Here is a 20,448-nt window from a genome sequence, read left to right on the forward strand (position 1 = left end):
TTTTTTCTGAGACAGAGTCTCGCTGTGTTGCCCAGGCTGGAGTGCAGTAGTGCGATCTTGGCTCATCACAACCTCAGCCTCCCAGTTCAAGTGATTCTCCTGCCTCAGCCTTCCGAGTAGCTGGGACTACAGGCATGCGCCACCATGCCGGGCTAGTTTCTCTGATTTTTATCTTGTTTTGTGTGACGTGTTTCCTTGGCTGTCTATGTATCTGTGTGTATCTGGGTAACAACAGGGCGGGTGCCCAAATGTGGCAGAGCTGAACCTTCTGCCCTGGCAGAAGAAACCCTGAGTTGGGTGACAGCTCAGGCTCTGAGACTTATTGCACTTAGCTCTTGTTGATTTTTTTTCAGATTTATGGGTTTGCTATGGCAGATTTTAAACATATAGAGGCTGTCACCTAGAATGAGGACAAAGGACAGTTCTACTTGCCAATTATGTGATAAAAATGGGAATGAAAACAGTTTGGAAGATTATTCCTTCCTGAGTGAAGACAGCAAAGCCCTTTATGTGGTTTTCGTCCCTGGCTCTGAGCTTCTGTAGCACATACCACCTTCATCTGAGACACGAGGCAGTCTCCTGTCTTCTACGGCCTTGTCCTCCCAATGGCATTCTTTACTGTGGCATCCTGTCCTGCTCTTCCTGTCTTTGGCCTCTGCTCTAGCTGCCAATACAGGACAGAATTTGTAAGTATCATGTGTTCAGTTCATTTGTAAAACAAGTTTTAGAATAGGAAGATTTTGTTTTGTTATTTTTGTGCCTTTTGTTTTGTTTTCATTCCAGAGCACTCTAAAGACTTTCTTGATGATAATCCTAAGATCTCAGTTAGCTTTTCACTAGATCCAAAGTAGCCTGGCCTCTGGTCCTCATAATCCTGAGTGATATGACCATGGAGAGCATCACTGTTCAGATCTTCAGTTTCTTTATCCGTGAACCAAGGCCACAGTGGGTACTCCCTAGAGTTGCTATGGGGAGCAAAGAAGACCACATAGGAGATGCCTGGCACTAGGCCGAACACAGAGCAGATGCTTAGGAGGTGTTAATTTCTTTTCTCTAATTAGTTTTGTGGTTCAATTCTCTTTTCCCAGCTGTCACTCCTTCCCTGTTCCCTGCTTGTCTCACTCTCGTCAATCCAGCAGTTACGCGTCAGCAGAGTTTTCTCTCTCCACTTGTTAGAAAGACTCCTGCAGATTCCTAAGCTGGATCAAATTTGACATATGTCACCCCAAGTATTTCATTCCATCCTCTCAATTATGTGAAAAGTACTCAATTATTTCATAAATCTCTCTCAGTGAAAAGATACAGTTGATTTTACATTATTAACAGACTGCTGAATATTACATAAGCTCCAAGAAAAGATCAGGGCAATGTTTACTTGATACAGTTGTTATTTACTGGAAGCTCTTGTTAATTCTCTTAGGGCGATAATGGTATTGGGTATATACCAATACCATTTGGGAAAATGTGCTCAAGTTTAAGGAGAGGCATGGTGAAAAGTTTAGGGTTAAAATTTCAGGATGTCTGCAATTTACTTTCTAATACAGGTATGTAAAGTCGTGTAGTGTCCACTTGTTTCTCTCTCTCTCTCTCTCTCATGCAAACAGGGCAAAATATGGCAACAATGTTCATAGTTGTTGAAATCTGAGTGGGGGGATTATGGGCATTCATTGTATTATTCTTTCAACTTTTCTGTCTGTTGGATATTTTTCATAATAAAAAGCTGGGCTTAAAATAGGAACTGGGTTGCGGGTGGTGGCTCATGCCTGTAATCCCAGAGTTTTGGGAGGCCGAGGCAAGCAGATCACCTGACGTCAGGAGTTCCAGACCAGCCTGACCAACATGGTGAAACCCCATCTCTACTAAAAATACAAAAATTACCGAGGTGTGGTGGTACACACCTGTAATCCCAGCAACTTGGGAGGTTGAGGCACGAGAATAGCTTGAGCCCAGGAGGAGGTTGCAGGGAGCCAAGATTGTGCCACTGCTCTTCAGGATGGGCAACAGAGTAAGACTCGGTCTCAAAAAAAATTTAAAAATAGGAAGTGGAAAAATATAATCCACGAAGTTTGAAAAAAGTTGGCCTTTTATTATAAGTGAGTTTTATTGATGCCATTATACTTTTGCTTATTTTAAAATAGCTTTCTATTGTTGAGTAACAATTTCCTTTGAAGTCAAAAAATAACAATGCTTGTAATACATAATTTAAAAAATGTTATTATAAGTCAACATTTTAAAGAGCATTAATTACTTATGTCCCTCCCAAACTATTATTTGGAGCCTGCATAATTTTGAGAGGTTTTAAACATATCAATAGAAGCAAGTAACTGATAATGTTAGTTAATCTAGATGTCTACAAGGAAATCCCTTTTGAATTATCATTAGGAAACAATTTAAAGCATTAAAAAAAATAAATCTATATCCCTGTATTTTTTTTTTTTTTTTTTTTTTTTGAGACGGAGTTTCGCTCTTGTTACCCAGGCTGGAGTGCAATGGCGCAATCTCGGCTCACCGCAACCTCTGCTCCCAGGTTCAGGCAATTCTCCTGCCTCAGCCTCCTGAGTCGCTGGGATTACAGGCATGTACCACCATGCCCAGCTAATTTTTTGTATTTTTAGTAGAGACGGGGTTTCACCATGTTGACCAGGATGGTCTCGATCTCTTGACCTCGTGATCCACCCGCCTCGGCCTCCCACAGTGCTGGGATTACAGGCTTGAGCCACCGCGCCCGGCCGTATATCCCTGTATTTTAAGGGAGAAAAGTCTGTACGTGCATTTACTGTGAGGTAATAAATTATGATATATATTTGCCACAAGACAGAAAGCAGAGTGAGACCCTGTGGAGAGCTTGGAACCTTGTACCAAGCAAGAACAAGTCACCTTTTAAAGTTTTCTCATTTGTAAAATGAAATAATTACACCTCCGGGCAAGTAAATGAGGCACTCAAAATAGTAAACACACAATAAAACAGTGGCTATTATTGTTATTACTTATATTATGTAATCTGAAGAAATATGAATTACAGATAATAATTGAATGTGATATTATGGTTCTAAAATTACCAGTTATGGAAGATTTGGTAATCTCTGTCTTTGTAGAATGTTTTTTAGAGATGTTTAAATAAATTTTTTTAGGGATGTTTAAATAAAATTTTAGACAAATTTAACAGAGCTTATTCAAGCAAATGATGATTTATGAGTTGGCCAGTACTGAAAATCAAAAGTAGTTCAGAGAGCTCAGCACACTTCAGCAGCAAGAGCAGCAAGCTTTTATAGGTGAATGTGATTAAAGAAAATATTATCTAATTCCATTTAACATGTTCTAATGGCAAACAACAGATTTTAGTCAGAGAGCCTGCTTTGTGACTTTTTCCCATTTACAAGTTATGTTTCCTTGTAAACACCATCAAATCACTCTTATTCTAAGTTTTCTCATTTACGAAAAAACATGAGCCTCTTTTTTGTATCAAATGAGACTCTATATGTAAGTGCCTTGTGTATAAATTATTTTACCATTACTATTATCATTCTTAATTCAAATAATTTCACTGACCTACATGTCCAGTTTATGATTCTTCTCTAGGGAACATAATAGAATTTTATATTTTGATCCAACCGATGGTGATTAGGATTGAATTCAATGGTGAACTTTTATTTTCTCCTATTTGACTCTCTTTTCCCACTTTCTTGAACATCCCACAGTGTGCCAGAGATGAAATAATTCTTTGCACCCCCTATTCAGGGATGTATAACTATTTTTTCATTTCTCAGAAAAATTCAGTAAAGTTATGGCTTATTTTATCACCAACACAAATGAGTATGTAAGCTACTTGAAGCTTTTATGCCCCATGTAAAAATATTTGCCTTTGGGAGAGGTTGATCAATGGGTATAAAGACAGTTGGTTACAAGGAATAAGATCTGTTGCTCTATTTTTTGCACAGTAGAGTGACTACGGTTAACAGTAATGTATTATATACTTCAAAATAACTGGAAAACAGGATTTTGAATGTTCTCACCACAAAGAAATGATAAATGTTTGAGGCAATAGGTTTAGTAATTACCCCAATTTGATCACTACCCAATATATAATCTCAAAACATCACCTTGTACTCCATAAATATGTACAAATTATGTGTTCATTAAAAATAAAATAAAACTTTAAAAATTGCATTTATCCTCAGTGTCCTAGTAAGAAAAATAATTCTGTTTATAGACATAATGAAATCTTAAAGCCATAATACATAGAAGAAGTTTCAGGTATGGTCTTTGTCCTTCAGGTCTTATCTTTCTGCATTGGTGAATACATGGAAGAACTCTGGGGAAATCCCTTGGAGGATTCTTGAGTCCATGCTGAACTGAGCCTTAAGTATGGCTTCAGATGAAACATGGTTCTTAGAGGTCTCGTCTGCTTGATAAATGAGATGTCCACCATGTTTAAAACTTGAGCTTAAATTTCATGAGACATTTTGTAGGAGAGAAGATACCACCTTGGCATCACCATCAGCTCTGCATCTGGTTAATTACAGACTGACCTTCTGGATCCCAAATGAATGTCTGTAGCATCCCTTGATTTTTGAAAGCCACCTAATTTGTGAATTACCAACATTCTCAGGAAGAAGATTAAAGTGGTCCTTTAAAAAAAAAAGGGGGGGTGGGGGAGGGGCCTGGCACGGTGGCTCACACCTATAATCCCAGCACTTTGGGAGGTTGAGGCAGGTGGATCACAAGGTCAGGGGATCGAGACCATCCTTGTCAACATGGTGAAACTCCATCTCTACTAAAACTACAAAAGTTAGCTGGGTGTGGTGGCGCAGGCTGGTAGTCCCATCCGCTTGGGAGGCTGAGGCAGTAGAATCACTTGAACCAGGGAAGTTGCAGTGAGCCAAGATCACGCTACTGCACTCCAGCCTGGCAACAGAGTGAGACTCCATCTCAAAAACATCAAACAAACAAAAAAAGGGTATGCATTTAGCCTTTGGGGATTAAAGTTACTATCATCTGTGTCATCTTCCTTTATTAAGCATTATTTTTTACTTTTTTATAGCATGTCAGTGAAAAAACCAGCGAATCGCCTTCCAAACCAGGAGAAAAGAAAGGATCAGATGAGGTAATTTCCACAATACTGGACTTTCATTTTCTCTTGCTTTTAAACTGTGAAGTCTGCTTTGAAATATTAAATAATGATGTAGCAAAGAGCTTCTACTTTGCTTCATATTGGTAAATTTAGATTTAACCAATATTTGATTTAAGAATATAAAGGGAAATCACTAAAAATACATTAAAAACATGTTCTTGGAAACAGATCCTGTATGAATACTTTCCATTTAGAAATAGGCCTTGGTTGCTTAGGGTGTTTCCCTATAGGAATGGTGAATCCAAATTGTTTTGTTGGTGAACATGGCAAGTGTAGAAGGGAAAACAAATGCTGTAGTAGAAAGAAAAATCTTTTTCTGACAATAAGCCATGAAAGGACGATAGGGACAGCCAGATTAACCAGTCATTCAGGTTCGTAAACAAAAGGAAGAGATAACTACTTTTATTTGCACAGATTCTGTGGAAAACTAGTAAAACCAAATCTCCCCACCTTGAGATGGGTTTTCTTTGAGGCTGTGAGTTTCGTCTTTCACTGAATGACATACCATTCTTTGCTTACATTGTCAAGAATGACCTGCTTCTCTACAGAGGGGTCATGTGAAAGTTCTGCCCTTCCAAAGGGTACAGGATTTGCCTCCCTTTACCTGCTTTTTATGTGTTAAATCTCAATATAACTGGATGATATATCCATCTTCATCCACTAGAAATTGAATCTTTTCTAACTTGTAAAGGTCCTATGGCCAGGTTCTAAAAGATATATGGAAATTTAGAAAGGATCAAGTGATCATTTTTTCTCTATATTGTCAACATTAATCGGGTTTTCTTTTTTTTTTTTTTTTTTTTTAAATTTTTTTTTTTTTTTTTTTTTTTTTTTTTTTTTTCAAAATAGTTAATATGTAAGGAGGCTGTTATAGCTAGAACCTGCTATCCATTCTATACTAAAGTGTGTGCCTCCATTTTCTACCATTGTTTTAATTACCAGTACCCATGAAAATGTAATTTAGATTGTTTCTTACCAAGCAAGTTTGTAGTGAATTTTTTATAGCTGTGAAAGGCAAATGTTTCTTTAAAAATAGAAAGTATAAGTAAACATACTAAGATTTCATCCTGCTTACTGGTTAAATTATTAAAAGTTAAATTTCCATTAAAAAAAAAATCCACAATTTTGTCTGGGCAAGGTGGCTCACGCTTGTAATCCCAGCACGTTGGGAGGCTGAGGCAGGCAGATCACCTGAGGTCAGGAGTTCAAGACCAGCCTGGCCAACACTGAAATCCTGTATCTACTAAAAATACAAAAATTATCTGGGTGTAGTGGCGGGTGCCTGTAGTCTCAGCTACTCGGGAGACTGAGGCAGAAGAATCGTTTGAACCTGGGAGGTGGAGGCTGCAGTGAGCCGAGATCGCGCCACTGCACTCCAGCCTGGGCGACAGAGCTAGACTCTATCTCAAAACAAACAAACAAACCAATTTCTTCCTTTCCCAGCATGAAAATCTACCCAGTGTCATTTAACTCATTTATCAACCCTACCCTTTAAATATATTTTCAGATAGGTTATATATCAAATTAATATTGAACAAATATTGAACACTTCCTCATTGAAAACCATAATGTTCCTTTATTCTCCAGACTAGTAAATAATGTTTTTGGATGTTATCCTCTATTAATGTTAATCAAAATTATTTGCATAAAAAGGAAGTTTTCTTTTCCAATATGATCAAATGGATACAAAGCCAAGACTCATATGATCGTTCTGGCCAATTATAACTTGAAAACTTAAATATTACACCTTGGATATACAGGCATTATTGGTATGTAACAACTGATGGCACCTAGATAAGTCTTTATATAATGTCTGAATTATAATGCCTCTCATCTCCATATTTATTAAAGGTTTAGAAAGGAAAACACTGTTAAGATGCCCTGTTAGAAGAGGCAGACTTTACTTTGATTTAAAAATTGAAAGGCTGAACTTTTGCTTTGAAGAAGGAACAGGGGATTTTTCTTCTCTTTATTGGCCATTCAAGCAATTCTGACATTGTTTTATTATATTACTGGTAAATTCACATTCGTGACTCCTGCCCTTGTGCCAGAGCCTGGACATATCAGTCTTTCAGCTCCATCCCAACCAGCAGAAGCAAAGAGAGGATAGAGACCTTGCTCTGCCCCCATGGCTTAAATCATGGCTTTAGACAAAATCAGTTTAACAGAATTTGTTTGAACAAAGGATAATTTGTGAATTGGGCAGCACTCAAAACTGGAAGAGGTTCCTAGAGCTCTTCTCTCTCCTTAAATTCTGCCTGTATGTATTTGCTAGGGTGGCCAAGCACGGGGGTGGATGACTTGGTAGTCAAGGTATGTTTCCAAAATGATCTGCCTCAAAGGGCCTCATTCTTTATGCTATGTGTAAATAAGTCATTGATGAGATAGTGTGTCCTGGAGACAGTTCAAGGAAACTGTTGGAAATAGATGCTCGATGCCGTAAAGAAAAATCAGCACGGATACAAAGGATTTTTCAGCAATGCAATTTTTACTTCCTGTACTGTAGGAAATGTACTCTCACTAGCCATCTTACCCCAAGAGTACAATGTACAAAGGAAAAACAGACAAATCTATCCCTTACGCATTCGGGGTCCTCCTTACTGCTGTGCCTTATCTTTGTTGGCTGGAGCCAGACCTCACAATCTAAGCTAAAACCCAATTGGCTAACAACTTAAAACTTTTCTAAACAGGTAAAAGCAGTGGCGAACTGGGACATGCCTGTGAGCATGTCTAGCACAGATATCTTCGTTAAAGTACAAGGACATAGAATGTACTATGTTCCTGTAGGCATGGCATGTCTAACAGCTCCATAGGATAGGGCTTAACAAAGAGTTATTAGCACACTTATTATTTAACAAGAAAGGAAACTTTAAAAAGGAAATTTTCTACTTCCCACAGAAACTGTCCCACTTTAGGCATTATGTTAGCCTTTATGTTCATGATTATAAAACCGTGAGCAATCTGAATTTGTTATCTGCCCTGACTACCATCCATAGTTTGTTGCCATCCCCTTTTCTTCTCAAAATTACCAGAGAAAGACTTCCTGAAACTGATTATTTCTCCCAAATACTTTCTTACTTGCTGCTTTCTTGAACAAAACGTGAGATTAAGAAGCTTAGTTTGGATTTAGTAATCCATTTCCAAACTGGCATGTACCTTCAAATGTTAAATAATGTATTGTCCCCAAGCATATGCAAATATAATGGTTAGTCCTCTGAGTACAAACCAGGGGCTTTAAAACAAAATCAGTTTGAAAATTTGCTTTCTGTCTTAGGGGTACTTCTTTACAGTTTTTTTCTTCTCTTTTTATTACCCTGCTGCATTTCAATTAAAGATGCCAGAAAAGGGCACAGAGGACTTTGGGAGAGTATAACCAAAAGAAAAAATTGATGAGGGTTAGGTGAGAACCACCATTATATTGCCATATATAAAAATACATGGAGTTGAATATAGTCATGTGAATTTCAGAGCTCTTTCTCCCTTGCTATTTGTCAATAGTTTTTACTTTTTCGGAATATGACCCCAACACAACTGTTAAGTGATCCGAAGATACCTGCAGCATTTTTTTTTGAGATGGAGTCTTACTCTGTCATCCAGGCTGGAGCGCAGTGGCATGATCATGGCTCACTGCAGCCTTGACCTCCCTGGGCTCAAGTAATCCTCCAACCTCAGCCTTTCAAAAAGCTGCGACTACAGGTGTGTGCCACCTTGCCCAGCTAATTTTTTCTATCTATTGTAGACATGGAGTTTCATGTTGCCCAGGCTAGTCTTGAAGTCCTGGGCTCAAGTGATCCTCCCGCCTCTGTCTCCTAAAGTGCTAGGATTATAGGTGTAAGCCACGACACCCAGCTACCTGCAGCAATTTTAACTGAATGTTGCAACTAACATATCATTTTTCATGCTACATTTGAAATACAAATACTTGAGGATAGGGTAAGGTAAGCATCTATGAGAATTTATTTATGTTTGCTTGTTTATACTAATTGTTATGAATTTTTCAATTCTTTCTTAGATGTAGAGGAATTATAGCACCAAAAGTTGCATGGACTAACAAACCAAAGATAAAATAGCTAGAGAGGAGGAAAATGAAAAATGAAAACACTTAACATCAGCAACTTTAAATACAGTAAAACAAATAAGTCTTTCCAAACCTGCAATCAAATCTATTTTAACTGACACATCTGGCCACATTGTGGGAGTGTGAATCTTTTAGCAACAAATTTCAGTGAAGTCCTGGGGAATGGAATTTAAATTATAAAATGGGCATGATCTCAGAGAGCCTATTTTAAAAGCTTCAAATTTAACAATGAGTGTATTTTTATGAGTAAAGAAAAGATATAAATAAAAGAGAATGGAAATTATGCCTTAAAGGAAAAGATATTTGTAACATTTTCCTTACTATAATAGCATTGGTAGCATTCTTTTCATCAGCATTTATCTTTCCTCTTTCTAAAATGTATGAATTAAGTGTTCAATGATTCAAACAATTTTTTAACTTTTTTTTGAATGAAGTTAGACTTTTTTTCATCACAAAAGTCATACATATTTGTGAAAAACAGTATTACCCTGAGTCTTACTGCTTAGTTATAACTACTGTTATAAAATTGTGTGTATATTCTTAAATTAATGTGATAACGTCATGTATTTATAATTATTATATATGTCAATTTTATAATTTTTAATGATTTTGCAGCTAAAGTATAATCATTGAAAAAAATTTAGAAAGTACCAGAGAACTTAAAGAAAATAAACACCCTCATCTAGGATTCTAGCACCTAAAGAGATGGACACTATATACATCTTGGTGTATTTTCCTGCATCTTTTTTCTGTGTGTGCATGTTGCATTTAGTTAAATGCTGCATATCTTGATTTTTAAGCAGAGATAGCAAAGGAACATCATGAATAGGGCCTAGTCTGAAAATGATAATGTGCTTTGTGATAGATAAGTCTTTTTCAATTAAAAAAAGACCCATCAGTGTGTGCGGCATTTAAGTATATAGAAAATCATTATTCAAGTACCTTGCCATCCAGTATGGCATTTAATCTGTCATTATTTTATGCTCTGTTTTTGAAAGGGGGAGAAATTTACTTCTTACTCAATAAGCAGTTTGTGACAGTATTCCCACAAGTGATTTAGCTGTCATTAGCAAGTTCTAGAAGAGTACTGCAGCAAACGTTATTTTAACATTGTTTTATGTGTCATGGCAAGAGAGTCCTTATTAATTGTGAGGAGTTGATTGTGGCTGCACAAGCTCATGTCTCAGCGCCAAGAAAGGCCAAGCTGAAAAGCTGCATTGAGGCAGTCACGTCTGGCTCACCGGCAGATCCAGCCCCCAGTGGCCAGCACAGGCTCGCACTGGGTGTCCGACTTGGGAGGCTAAACTGACTCCGGGAAGTTACAAGATCCTTCAAACTGTGGTTTCCCCATTTTTTTCATTTGAAATTTTTGTTTCATTGATTAGAGTATTTTCTAAGATTTTTTTTCAGGGAGAGAGCACAGTGATGATTTTCTGAGTGTGTGTGAATGTAAGAATGTTTTCTCTTTGGTGACAGGCAAGAAAGTCAATCAATACAAAATTGTGCAACGTTCTTGGGTCACAGTTTTGTTTCATCAAAATTCTGTATCTATTGCTTCACGGTTTTCTGGCTTTTTGTGCTACAGACATGTCTGAGGCAGCCTAATTGGCTTACTTTTTAGGAAGCTTATTTTTCTAGCCTTGGTGCAAGATTTTATTTTTCTTTTGTTCTTACAATTTAAAAATACTGCCAGAGTGTCCCTCTATATTAATGTGTTTTTCTTTATTAATTTGTCTTGGAATATCTGTTTAGTTATTTCTTTATTATTACTCTTATTTTAGTTTCCCTTGTTTCTTCTTAAACATACACATGCAATATTTCCTCCTTATCAGCTGTTTCACTTTTCATGATTTCAGTTACCCATGGTACAATACAATGAAATATTTAGAGAGAGAGACCCCATCCACATAACTTTTATTATAGTATATTGCTATAATTGTTATATTTTATTATTGTTGTTGTTAGTCTCTTATGGTGCCTATTTTAGAAATTAAACTTTATTATAGGTATGTATGTATAGGAAAAACCATAGTGAATACAGGGTTCAGTACTATTCGCAGTTTCAGGCATCCATGGGGGAATCCCCTGCAAATAAGAGGGAGTACTGTAATTCTGACATTAGACATTCACTAATCATCTGCCTCACAATTTTCTTTTGTTGACAATTACCCTTGCACTCTAGGAGAGTTTCTGAAGTTTGCCCCCCCTCCATGTATTTTATTTCTAAATTCTGCTCTTTGAAACTTCTAATACAGGTTTAAATTTTGGTTTTGGTTTTTGGTTTCTTTGTGCTCCCCTCTTATCCTCTCTTATCTCTTTGTCTCACTCTGTTATCTTTCCATCTCAGTCTGAGGGACTGTGTTAACGTCTCTTCCCAGTCCACAAGGGGCATGGTTTCAAAGGCGAGAACTTCCCAGAGCCAGGCCTCCATCCACCTCCCCATCTGGGAACTTGACATTCTTTGTCTAGCTTTCCCACTTAAGGGATGGGTAGAAAGCCCAGGTGAGCTTCCTTTGTTTAGAAAGCCTGCCAAAAGCTCTGAGGGAGGAGACTTTGATTGTGGGCCAGGCAACCAATCCAATATCAGAGTCGAAGATCAATGACTCCAGAGGAAGTTTCGAAGAACTCCTCTTACTGGACAAGAACTTGAATGGGGTGGGAGTAACTCCAGGGTTAAATTCCCCCTACTCCCTTACCTATAGGGATTTCCCTCTCTGGGATCCCTCCCATGGCAGTGTGGGAGCCTTCTCTCTTTCTCTCTTTACCTATGCAGACTCCATCTCTGGATCCCCTCCCACGACAGCATGGGAGCTCTCTCTATATATTTCTTTTCTCTCTCTCTCTCTCTCTCTGCCTAATAAATAGCTTTCAGCAAAACTCTCTGTGTCAGATACTTACTTGAACAAGCTCACCGCACCACCAGGGCCCTCTCCCTATTCTTGGGTGAGTGGGGTCCAAGGACCTGGGAAGACAGATCAGATTGGGGAACAGTGAGCATCTTTGGGACACCCCCACAACCCTGCTCCTGTCACCCAGTTAAAATTCTGTAGCTCTCTATTCCATTTCATGAAGTAATAACATCTTGTTTCCTATCAAAGATGCACACTTTTGTCTGAATTTTCTTCTTATCGTGTATCATTTTATGAGATCTTTTTTAGTCTTCAAGATAATGGCACGCTCTTCCTTTCTCTGTGTTGGTTTTGAGGCAAAATTTCTTTCTAGTCACTCATTTTTAAGGAGAGCTTGACCTTCTTCTAGAGCTTGTCAGCTGTGATCAGCACACTGTCCTTAGCCCTGCTCTCCATGTCCAAGCTAGCTAAATCTCCTCAGAGCTACAGCTGTTGTTGGGCAGATGAATATGCACAATCCTGACAAAAATTCCCACTACCTAGTAGACTTTCATTCATTACAAAACATCTGCTGTATGAAATAAGATGCAGGGAAGAACTCCATTCTTTAGCATGGACTGCTAATGGGACTCTTTTTACCTCCACCCCCAGGAAAGCGACTTTGTACGTAGGACAACTACTCCTCCAGGTGCAGCACACAACTGACACACCCTGCATACAACCCATCCTCCCACGCCCTGCCCCTCTCCACTCAACCCACCAGGCTTCTGCTTAGTTGGTCTCCAGGATTTGGAATCTTTGACTTGGGTTAGAAAGAGAGGCACTAATGGGGAATAAAGATAGGTTGCCTCATGAGGAGAACTCCTACCAAAGAAGTGTGACTGCTAAGTTTTCTAGATGGGTACATTTCTGCATGGAGTCTGAGCATTTAGGAGAGAGAGTGTCTCTCAGGGACATTAGCTTGCTCTCTTTCAGATGCAAGATACAAGTGGTTCCCCAATTGTGCTTTTCAATCTAGTTCCACTGGCTTTGATTGCATTGGAGTTTCTGCCTAGATTTTGGCATTTGGGGGGCTTTCTTTAGTGTTTGGTACAGTTCTGCTGTCTTCTATGAGAAAATGAAAAAATAGAAACTTCTAGAGAGAAAATTTCATACCAGGAATTCTTGGAATTGGCCCATAATGATGGTGTTCAGCTTCTTGGATCAAACGCCTCTATTCTCGTTTGCTTCAGGTACAACCTGTGAAATGGCTTTTCACTTTAAACTCTGTTCTGTGTATCAGTTCAGCCCTTCATGAGTTTTAACAGGGGGGTGAGAGGATTATGAGTAGGAAATGATTAATCATCACAGGGCATTCACATCACCTCTTTTGGGGATTTCTCTGTGTGGTCCTGGTATATTTGTCTTCCTCTATAAGTCATCATGAAATAATGTTGGTCACTGCTTGCTTTCCTATGGGCGAAACTTACTTACATAGATATTAGAATTATTTTCTTATGTGGAACCTGTCAGATAGGTCTTCATGAATGCTGCATGAGTTTAAGTTCAAAGCTGCAATTAAAACTCCTGGCATTATATAGGCATTAAAACAATCTATTTATTCTAAGATACAAATTCAGGTTAAATTCTGAGAGAAATTTAGAAAATTTACAAAATTCAGGACAAAAACTCTCTACCATTCTGAGACCACAGTGAGAGCATCTTCTTTCTCATTTGCTGTGAAAGCTTTGAAGAGCCACACTCACAACTCAGTTAACCTGCTATTGATCTGTGGTTTCTGTGAAAGCAGCGCATGATACTTTCTGAGTATAGGGTTTAGAGTCCAATGCCTGGATTTAATTCCAAGCTCTGCTAATTCCTAACTCTGTGTCTTTAGGCAAGTTACTTTGCCTCACTAAGGGCACATTCCTTATCTGTAAAATGAGGATAATAATAGTTCTTACATAAGAGTCAATGTGAAGAACAATGAGACCATCCATATGTAATGCCTAGAACAGTGCCTGGGACATATGAAGAGCTCTATAAATCTTAGCTCCTGTTGTTGTTATTACTATTATTATTGGTGTTACTTTATTATTATTATTAAGTCAGTAAAGAGAACTCTTTGGCAATAAAGGTGAGTCTCATATTGTTGTTTACCGATGGGATAAGGCAGGGCTCAAATTCTTTGGTTGATTATATATTGCAGCAACTTTCCCATTTAAAAATGAGGGAGATTTGATAGTTTATTAACTTTAGTAGTGCTTTTGTTTTAAAACCAACTACCTGCAACATGCAGAAACATATGTCAATAGCTAGAATTAAAGACTTTTGCATTGCTATTCTTTCTGTGTGTTTGTTTTTGAGATGGAGTCTCACTTTGTTGCACAGGCTGCAGTGCAGTGGCGCAATATTGGCTCACTGCAAACTCTGCCTCCTGGGTTCAAGCGGTTCTCCTGCCTCAGCCTCCCAAGTAGCTGAGACTACAGGTGTGTGCCACCATGCTCAGCTAATTTTTTTTTCTTTCAGTTTTTAGTAAAGACAGAGTTTCACCATGTTGCCCAGGCTGGTCTTGAACTTCTGACCTCAGGAAATCTGTCCTTCTTGGACAACCAAAGTGCTGGGATTACAGGCATGAGCCACTGTGCCAGACCCTATGCATTACTATTCAATGATCTGTTTTATCAGAAGCTAAGGATGTACTTTTTTAAAAGAATATGAGAATAATGTGCCTTCAAATTAAGAATCTGTGATATACAAAATGTAGTATCATTGGATAGGGAATGGTAATAGAAAAACAACTGAGCACTTTGCCTCTATGAGAGAATATATACATATTATCAATATTATATGATACACCAATAATATACCCTTTGTTATCTTATTTTAGATTTATGAGTTGAATTACTTAAGATCTTAGATCCTGCCAAATTGCCTCTGAAAAGATTATACTTTATTGCATGTGGAATCAGAATAAAATACTAAGAAAATATTGATGGAATTGAATGGAAGTTCAGTTCACTTTAGCACCGATCATAAGCACTGGAAACCTGATGGACAGATGGATTAGATATTCCAGAAATACTATATTTAAAGATTTTTTTTTTTTTATTCTTTAGACTTTCTTAGCTTCTCAAAAATAAGGGAATGACTGGTTCAAAAGAGACAATAACCGGAAATCACACCCATAGCAAGATACCTGTCTTATCTCAGGACCGAATATATATGATTCTCGTCATAATGTCAGTATTATTTTTCCATATACCAAGATACATAATGGCTTGTACATTATAAAAATAGTTCATTTGTGAAAGCAAAACCTCATGGCAAATCGACATCACAAGTCTTTTATTTTCAAGTATCATTATTACAGAATACTTGGTAAATGTGTAGAGCATTGTATTCGTACCATAACAAATTTAAAACTCTCTGTTTCTCATTTGTCAGGACATGGCATGAGATAATGCAGTGATTATCAACTTTTTGTATACCTAAGAATCACCTGAGGATGATATAAGAAATTTGGACTCCCGGGCTCCATCTCCAGAGACTGATGTAGATTTAAGGTGGGGCCAAGGAATCAGTATTTTTGCCAATCACTCCAGGTGATTCTTCTGTTATGCCAGTGGTCTTTTGCACACATTTTAAGTAACACTGAAATAATTCTCGTGCAGTGCATAGCATGGTGCCTAGCACACATAAACATTTATTTATTTATATTTTTTCTTTCATTTATTTTTTCTTTTGAAAATGACCCCTCTCCCTCTCTGCTGACCAGCTTACTCTGCCATATTGTGGGAATACAGTAGAGCACACAGTAAGAGAGCTGCAGCTTCACAGTCAGTGCACTGTGTGGCAGACTTTGGTTGGAGGGAGCAGGTATTGATCCTATTTCTTCCCACTTCTGCCAGGACCTTGTCCCTTTGATCTTTTGATTATTCCCTTTTCCTTTTTTACTCTTTATTTCATGACTCCTCTTCAGATTACATATTAGCTCAGTCTTCATCATAAACTGTTTTAAAGCAATTCCTTTGAAATTGTTCAAGTTCCCATTCCATCTCTGTTTCTAACCCTCACTACCAAAATTCTTGGTTGAAATTACTGAAGAAAAGAGTGTAGAGACAGAAGAGAGAGAAACTAAAATCAAGTGTTGATAAATGGGAGTGAGAAAGATAACTCAAGTCAAAGAAGCAGTAAACAAAAGGATAGAGGAAGCTGGATGCTCCCTATCATCAGTGTAGGGGATGCAGGAAGGAGTGGAAGGTCGGCAGGACTGAAATGCTGGTATTTCCAGAGGAATGGAGGCTGACGCAAGTCCCTGATCAGAGATTGGGATAATATCAGTTCTCTTCCAGGCTGTTTCTTTGGAGTAACAGAAGGTTTCCATTGTACTACGATTATGATTGAGAGGATGCTGAGTATGTGGAGATTCTGCATAGAAGATTCTTATTTCAATGTATGTAGATTTATGTAAAGAACAGCAGGTAAAGCAATGACAAATGAAGTTGAAAGTGTTTACTTACACAAAAAGAGATAAATTCTGTAAGGAAAATATATCCATGATACTTGTTAAACAATAGTAAGACAGACTTCATTCCAGGCCATTGCTATAGGTATGGAGACCACTGAAAGGGAATTTTGCAGTAAGGGGGAGAAATTATTGGGGTGGCTGGTTTTTCCAAGAGGGTTTTTGTAAGAATTGACTCCATAGCCAAACTTAATTTAAAAAATCTAATTCCATGCACATCATTCTCAAATATTGCATTCTATTATAGTTATTCAAAGCCTTGGTAATATTCAACTCCAAATATAATGAATAAAAGTGGGAATTTATAGCCAGGAGTAGGGTCAGGGATCGGTGGATGGAAAATTAAGAGGAAACGTCAGGGATAAGGTGGATTCTGGGAAAAGTGACCTAGGGGAAGGCAGGTGGGTGGTCAGACCTCATCTGGCACATGGTGGAGATTGAGGGGACTTGATTTCAAGAATGGAGGATTCTGACTAAAGTAATGTAGCAGTGTTCTTGCTAATAGCAGATAGTGCAGAGATGAACATGGAAGTCCCACAGTGAGGCGTAATTGAAAAATATCTCAGAGGAATCTGATTAGAGTTTGGTCAAGGAGAGAATCTTTGTCAGTGTGTCTGAGACACTTCACGTGTTATAGATTTCTCAGATTGTTTGGTACTGTTCTCTGTCAGTTGTTTACTGGTAAATGCATTTACTTATTAATTAAGCAACATCAAATAAGAAAGATGTTGTTTGGAAAGAACTAACAAGTGAATCCTAAAAATTGTTTATCTTAATCATTATGATTCTAGACTTCCTAGTTTGTTATTCACATTAAAACTGGCGTTTCTGGGCTCTCTCTTTTGCACATCAAGCCTCTCATTGCTAAAGGATCTAATTGGAGCTTAAAGACCAGAATTTTTTAGACTTTAGTACCATTCTATAAATATATCACTCTAAAATCTGAAATCTACAATTTTGAAGAAAATCATTTATAGAAAGCCAAGAGCTAAAAGAATCTTATAATCACATTCCATTTCTGGTTTCACTTAGTACTTGGGATAAAAATTGCTTCTCTGAATGTAATTTTGTCACTTTTTTTTTCCTGTTTACTTTCTTAATACAGCAAGTAGACTCAGCAAAGTCTAATACAATATACTTATTTCACTAAATAGTGAAATTGAAAGCTCAATGACTAACAAATTTAAAAGATAATGAGGGTTCTTACTACCAGCTGCCAATAAGAAAGATTAGATATTTGTTAAACATGATATGGTATTATCTGGCTGGGGTTAACTGCCTGAGTATTAACCATATGCCGTAGTTCAGGGGACACCCAGTGGTTAAAAGTTGGTAATTCCTTGCTGCGGTACAGCGTTAAAAAATTATGGAAAAATATATTTCTTGGCTTAGCAGTGACCACACATTGCTGAATGAGTGTATGTTAGGGTGTGCGTGTGTTTTGATAAAAGGTTTGGTCTTGATTTTATATATAAATTTTCTTTGAATAATAAAAAACTTACCAATAATATTGAAAATGTTAGAAATATGATTGAACTTTTCCTTTAATTAAAACAAATTATTTTTAGAAATAGGGAACAAGTGACTGCATCATAAACCAGGAAAGCCTTTTCGATCCAGAAATTCCAGTTCTAGGAATGTATCCAAGTACATAATCAGAGGTGTACATGATGACTGACTTACTTATATTCAAAGAATTTATGATAACTTTATTTATAATAACAACAGACTAAGAAGGAAACACCTGTACAAAAGTAAAGTGAAATCATGGCACTGATGTACTGATGAAGGCACTTTTAATACGTTTTGAAAAACATTTAATGGCAGATGAAATGCTTATATTAGGTAAAAAATCTTTCTAAATCTACAATTCCATTTATATAACATAATTATAATATGTTATCTTGTACATATTTTTGTATTTGTATAAAAATAGAAAAAAACCTGAAATTAGTTGTCTTGATTGACAGGCTTTTAAGTAATTATTATTTCTTCTTCCTACTTCTTTAAAATCCTAAATGTATTTTTAAACCAGAAGAAAAAGAACAATAAGCACCATAGATAATACAAGAGTAAGATAAGAGTGTTTTAACAATGATGAGAGAAGTACCTATGCATGTATCTGCTTACACCTTAAAGAGACCAGTGTTGTATATCTGAGCATTTTTTTTTACTTTGGAGCCCCTAAGAGATACTTTCAGAGCAAGGCTGCTGCTGCTGTGTGTGTATATGTTTTGTGTGCTTGTGAGTGTAGGTGGGGGCACACACACGTTTGAGTAGAAAAGCACCTCTTGAATATGGACAGAAAATAAGGACTTACAAACAAAGACAACTTGGAGGGCTAGAATACTGAAATAATTTTAGTTCACGTTTTGTTTGGAATCTGATGAAACTGTGATCTTTTCTCTGAAAGCTACACACATGTATGAATACAAAAAAATACCCTCCAAAATGTTACATACAATTTAAAGAGGTTACTTCACACACATCATCCCCACCTTTGCAGGGACAGTCTTATCAAGTAGATATATTTAGAAAGCACTATGTAATTGTATTTTCCTAGTTGGCTTGTTGATATCTGAAATTCTACCATTAACAATTTCCTTAATCTTTCATTGCCTTTTACTGGATCTTTTTTTAAACTGTAGGTATTTCTAGTTAATACATTCATTATTAATGCCCCAGTGAGAAGCAGTTTGGCAGGAAAGGAAGAGAAAAATGTAAGCATTTTTTTTTTTCCTGTAGATTCTGTAGAGGTAGTAGACAACTAGAGGTCATTTAATGAAAATAGCTAACACTTACATTGGCGCTATATACACATGCAAATACACATGTGCACACACATGAGCACACACATACCCCTTATGGGAACCCTGTTCTCCTGATAAGGAAATTGAGGCACAGCTTGATTAAATAAGCAGTCTAAGGTCACATAGTTATTTAATAATAGAACCCAGAATTGAAATTACTTTCCAGAGTCTGTGCTTTTCACTAGTATCTGATACTCATCATAAAATTACCTATATTATGAAGTCAACTTTATAAGTTGGAGGTCAACTCCACAGACCTTCTTACTTCCTTTGTCACTTTTTTATTATTCACTTCTCTACCCTTCATATTCCTCCTTCTTCCTTGTGTGATACCCTCTTTTCATTCAAGAAGATTGTATAGCAAGTTAAATCATATCAATTCTCATGATGCAGGTATAGCTGTTTACCCTCTGTAAGTAGGAGATGAGGCTCTGAGGGAAGCGGAGGCAAGGCAGAGGCAGAGCCCTAGAGGAGCAGCATTTTCCTGACTCCTGGTCAGTGCAACAACCTCATGACTAGAAAGACTTGAGCTGGACTACCTTGAGAGGCTCCATCTGAGATGATGCATGGAACCCGAGTAATCCGGAAAAAAAAAAAAAAAAAAAAAAAAAAACAAAAACCCCAAAAAAAAGGAAAAAAAAAAAAAAAAAAAAAAACTCACTGGAGAGTGCTCACCACAGTGGGTATTATTAAGGCCCTAGAACATGAGACATTTCATTCGGTATGTAAATTTCTATGTAATATTGTGAGTTGGGGCCGGGCGCGGTGGCTCAAGCCTGTAATCCCAGCACTTTGGGAGGCCGAGGCGGGTGGATCACGAGGTCAAGAGATCGAGACCATCCTGGTCAACGTGGTGAAACCCCGTCTCTACTAAAACTACAAAAAATTAGCTGGGCATGCTGGTGCGTGCCTGTAATCCCAGCTACTCAGGAGGCTGAGGCAGGAGAATTGCCTGAACCCAGGAGGCGGAGGTTGCGGTGAGCCGAGATCGCGCCATTGCACTCCAGCCTGGGTAACATGAGTGAAACTCCGTCTCAAAAAAAAAAAAAAAAAAAAAAATATTGTGAGTTAAT

General features: G+C 37.5%; 1 protein-coding gene across 8 annotated transcripts in view; it reads left to right on the forward strand.

Annotated features, from left to right (window-relative positions):
* Window positions 1-20,448, forward strand: part of CAST (calpastatin) — a 106,894-nt gene that overhangs the window by 7,996 nt on the left and 78,450 nt on the right. For all 8 annotated transcript variants that reach the window (XM_017508870.2, XM_017508877.2, XM_017508878.2 and 5 more), the window contains exon 2: window positions 5,042-5,104. In XM_017508870.2, the coding sequence (XP_017364359.1) occupies window positions 5,042-5,104 (63 nt within the window). The remainder of the gene's footprint in view (window positions 1-5,041; window positions 5,105-20,448) is intronic.

The sequence above is a fragment of the Cebus imitator genome, unplaced genomic scaffold (genome assembly GCF_001604975.1).
Source record: "Cebus imitator isolate Cc_AM_T3 unplaced genomic scaffold, Cebus_imitator-1.0 Scaffold403, whole genome shotgun sequence".
In the NCBI taxonomy this organism is placed as follows: Eukaryota; Metazoa; Chordata; class Mammalia; order Primates; family Cebidae; genus Cebus; species Cebus imitator.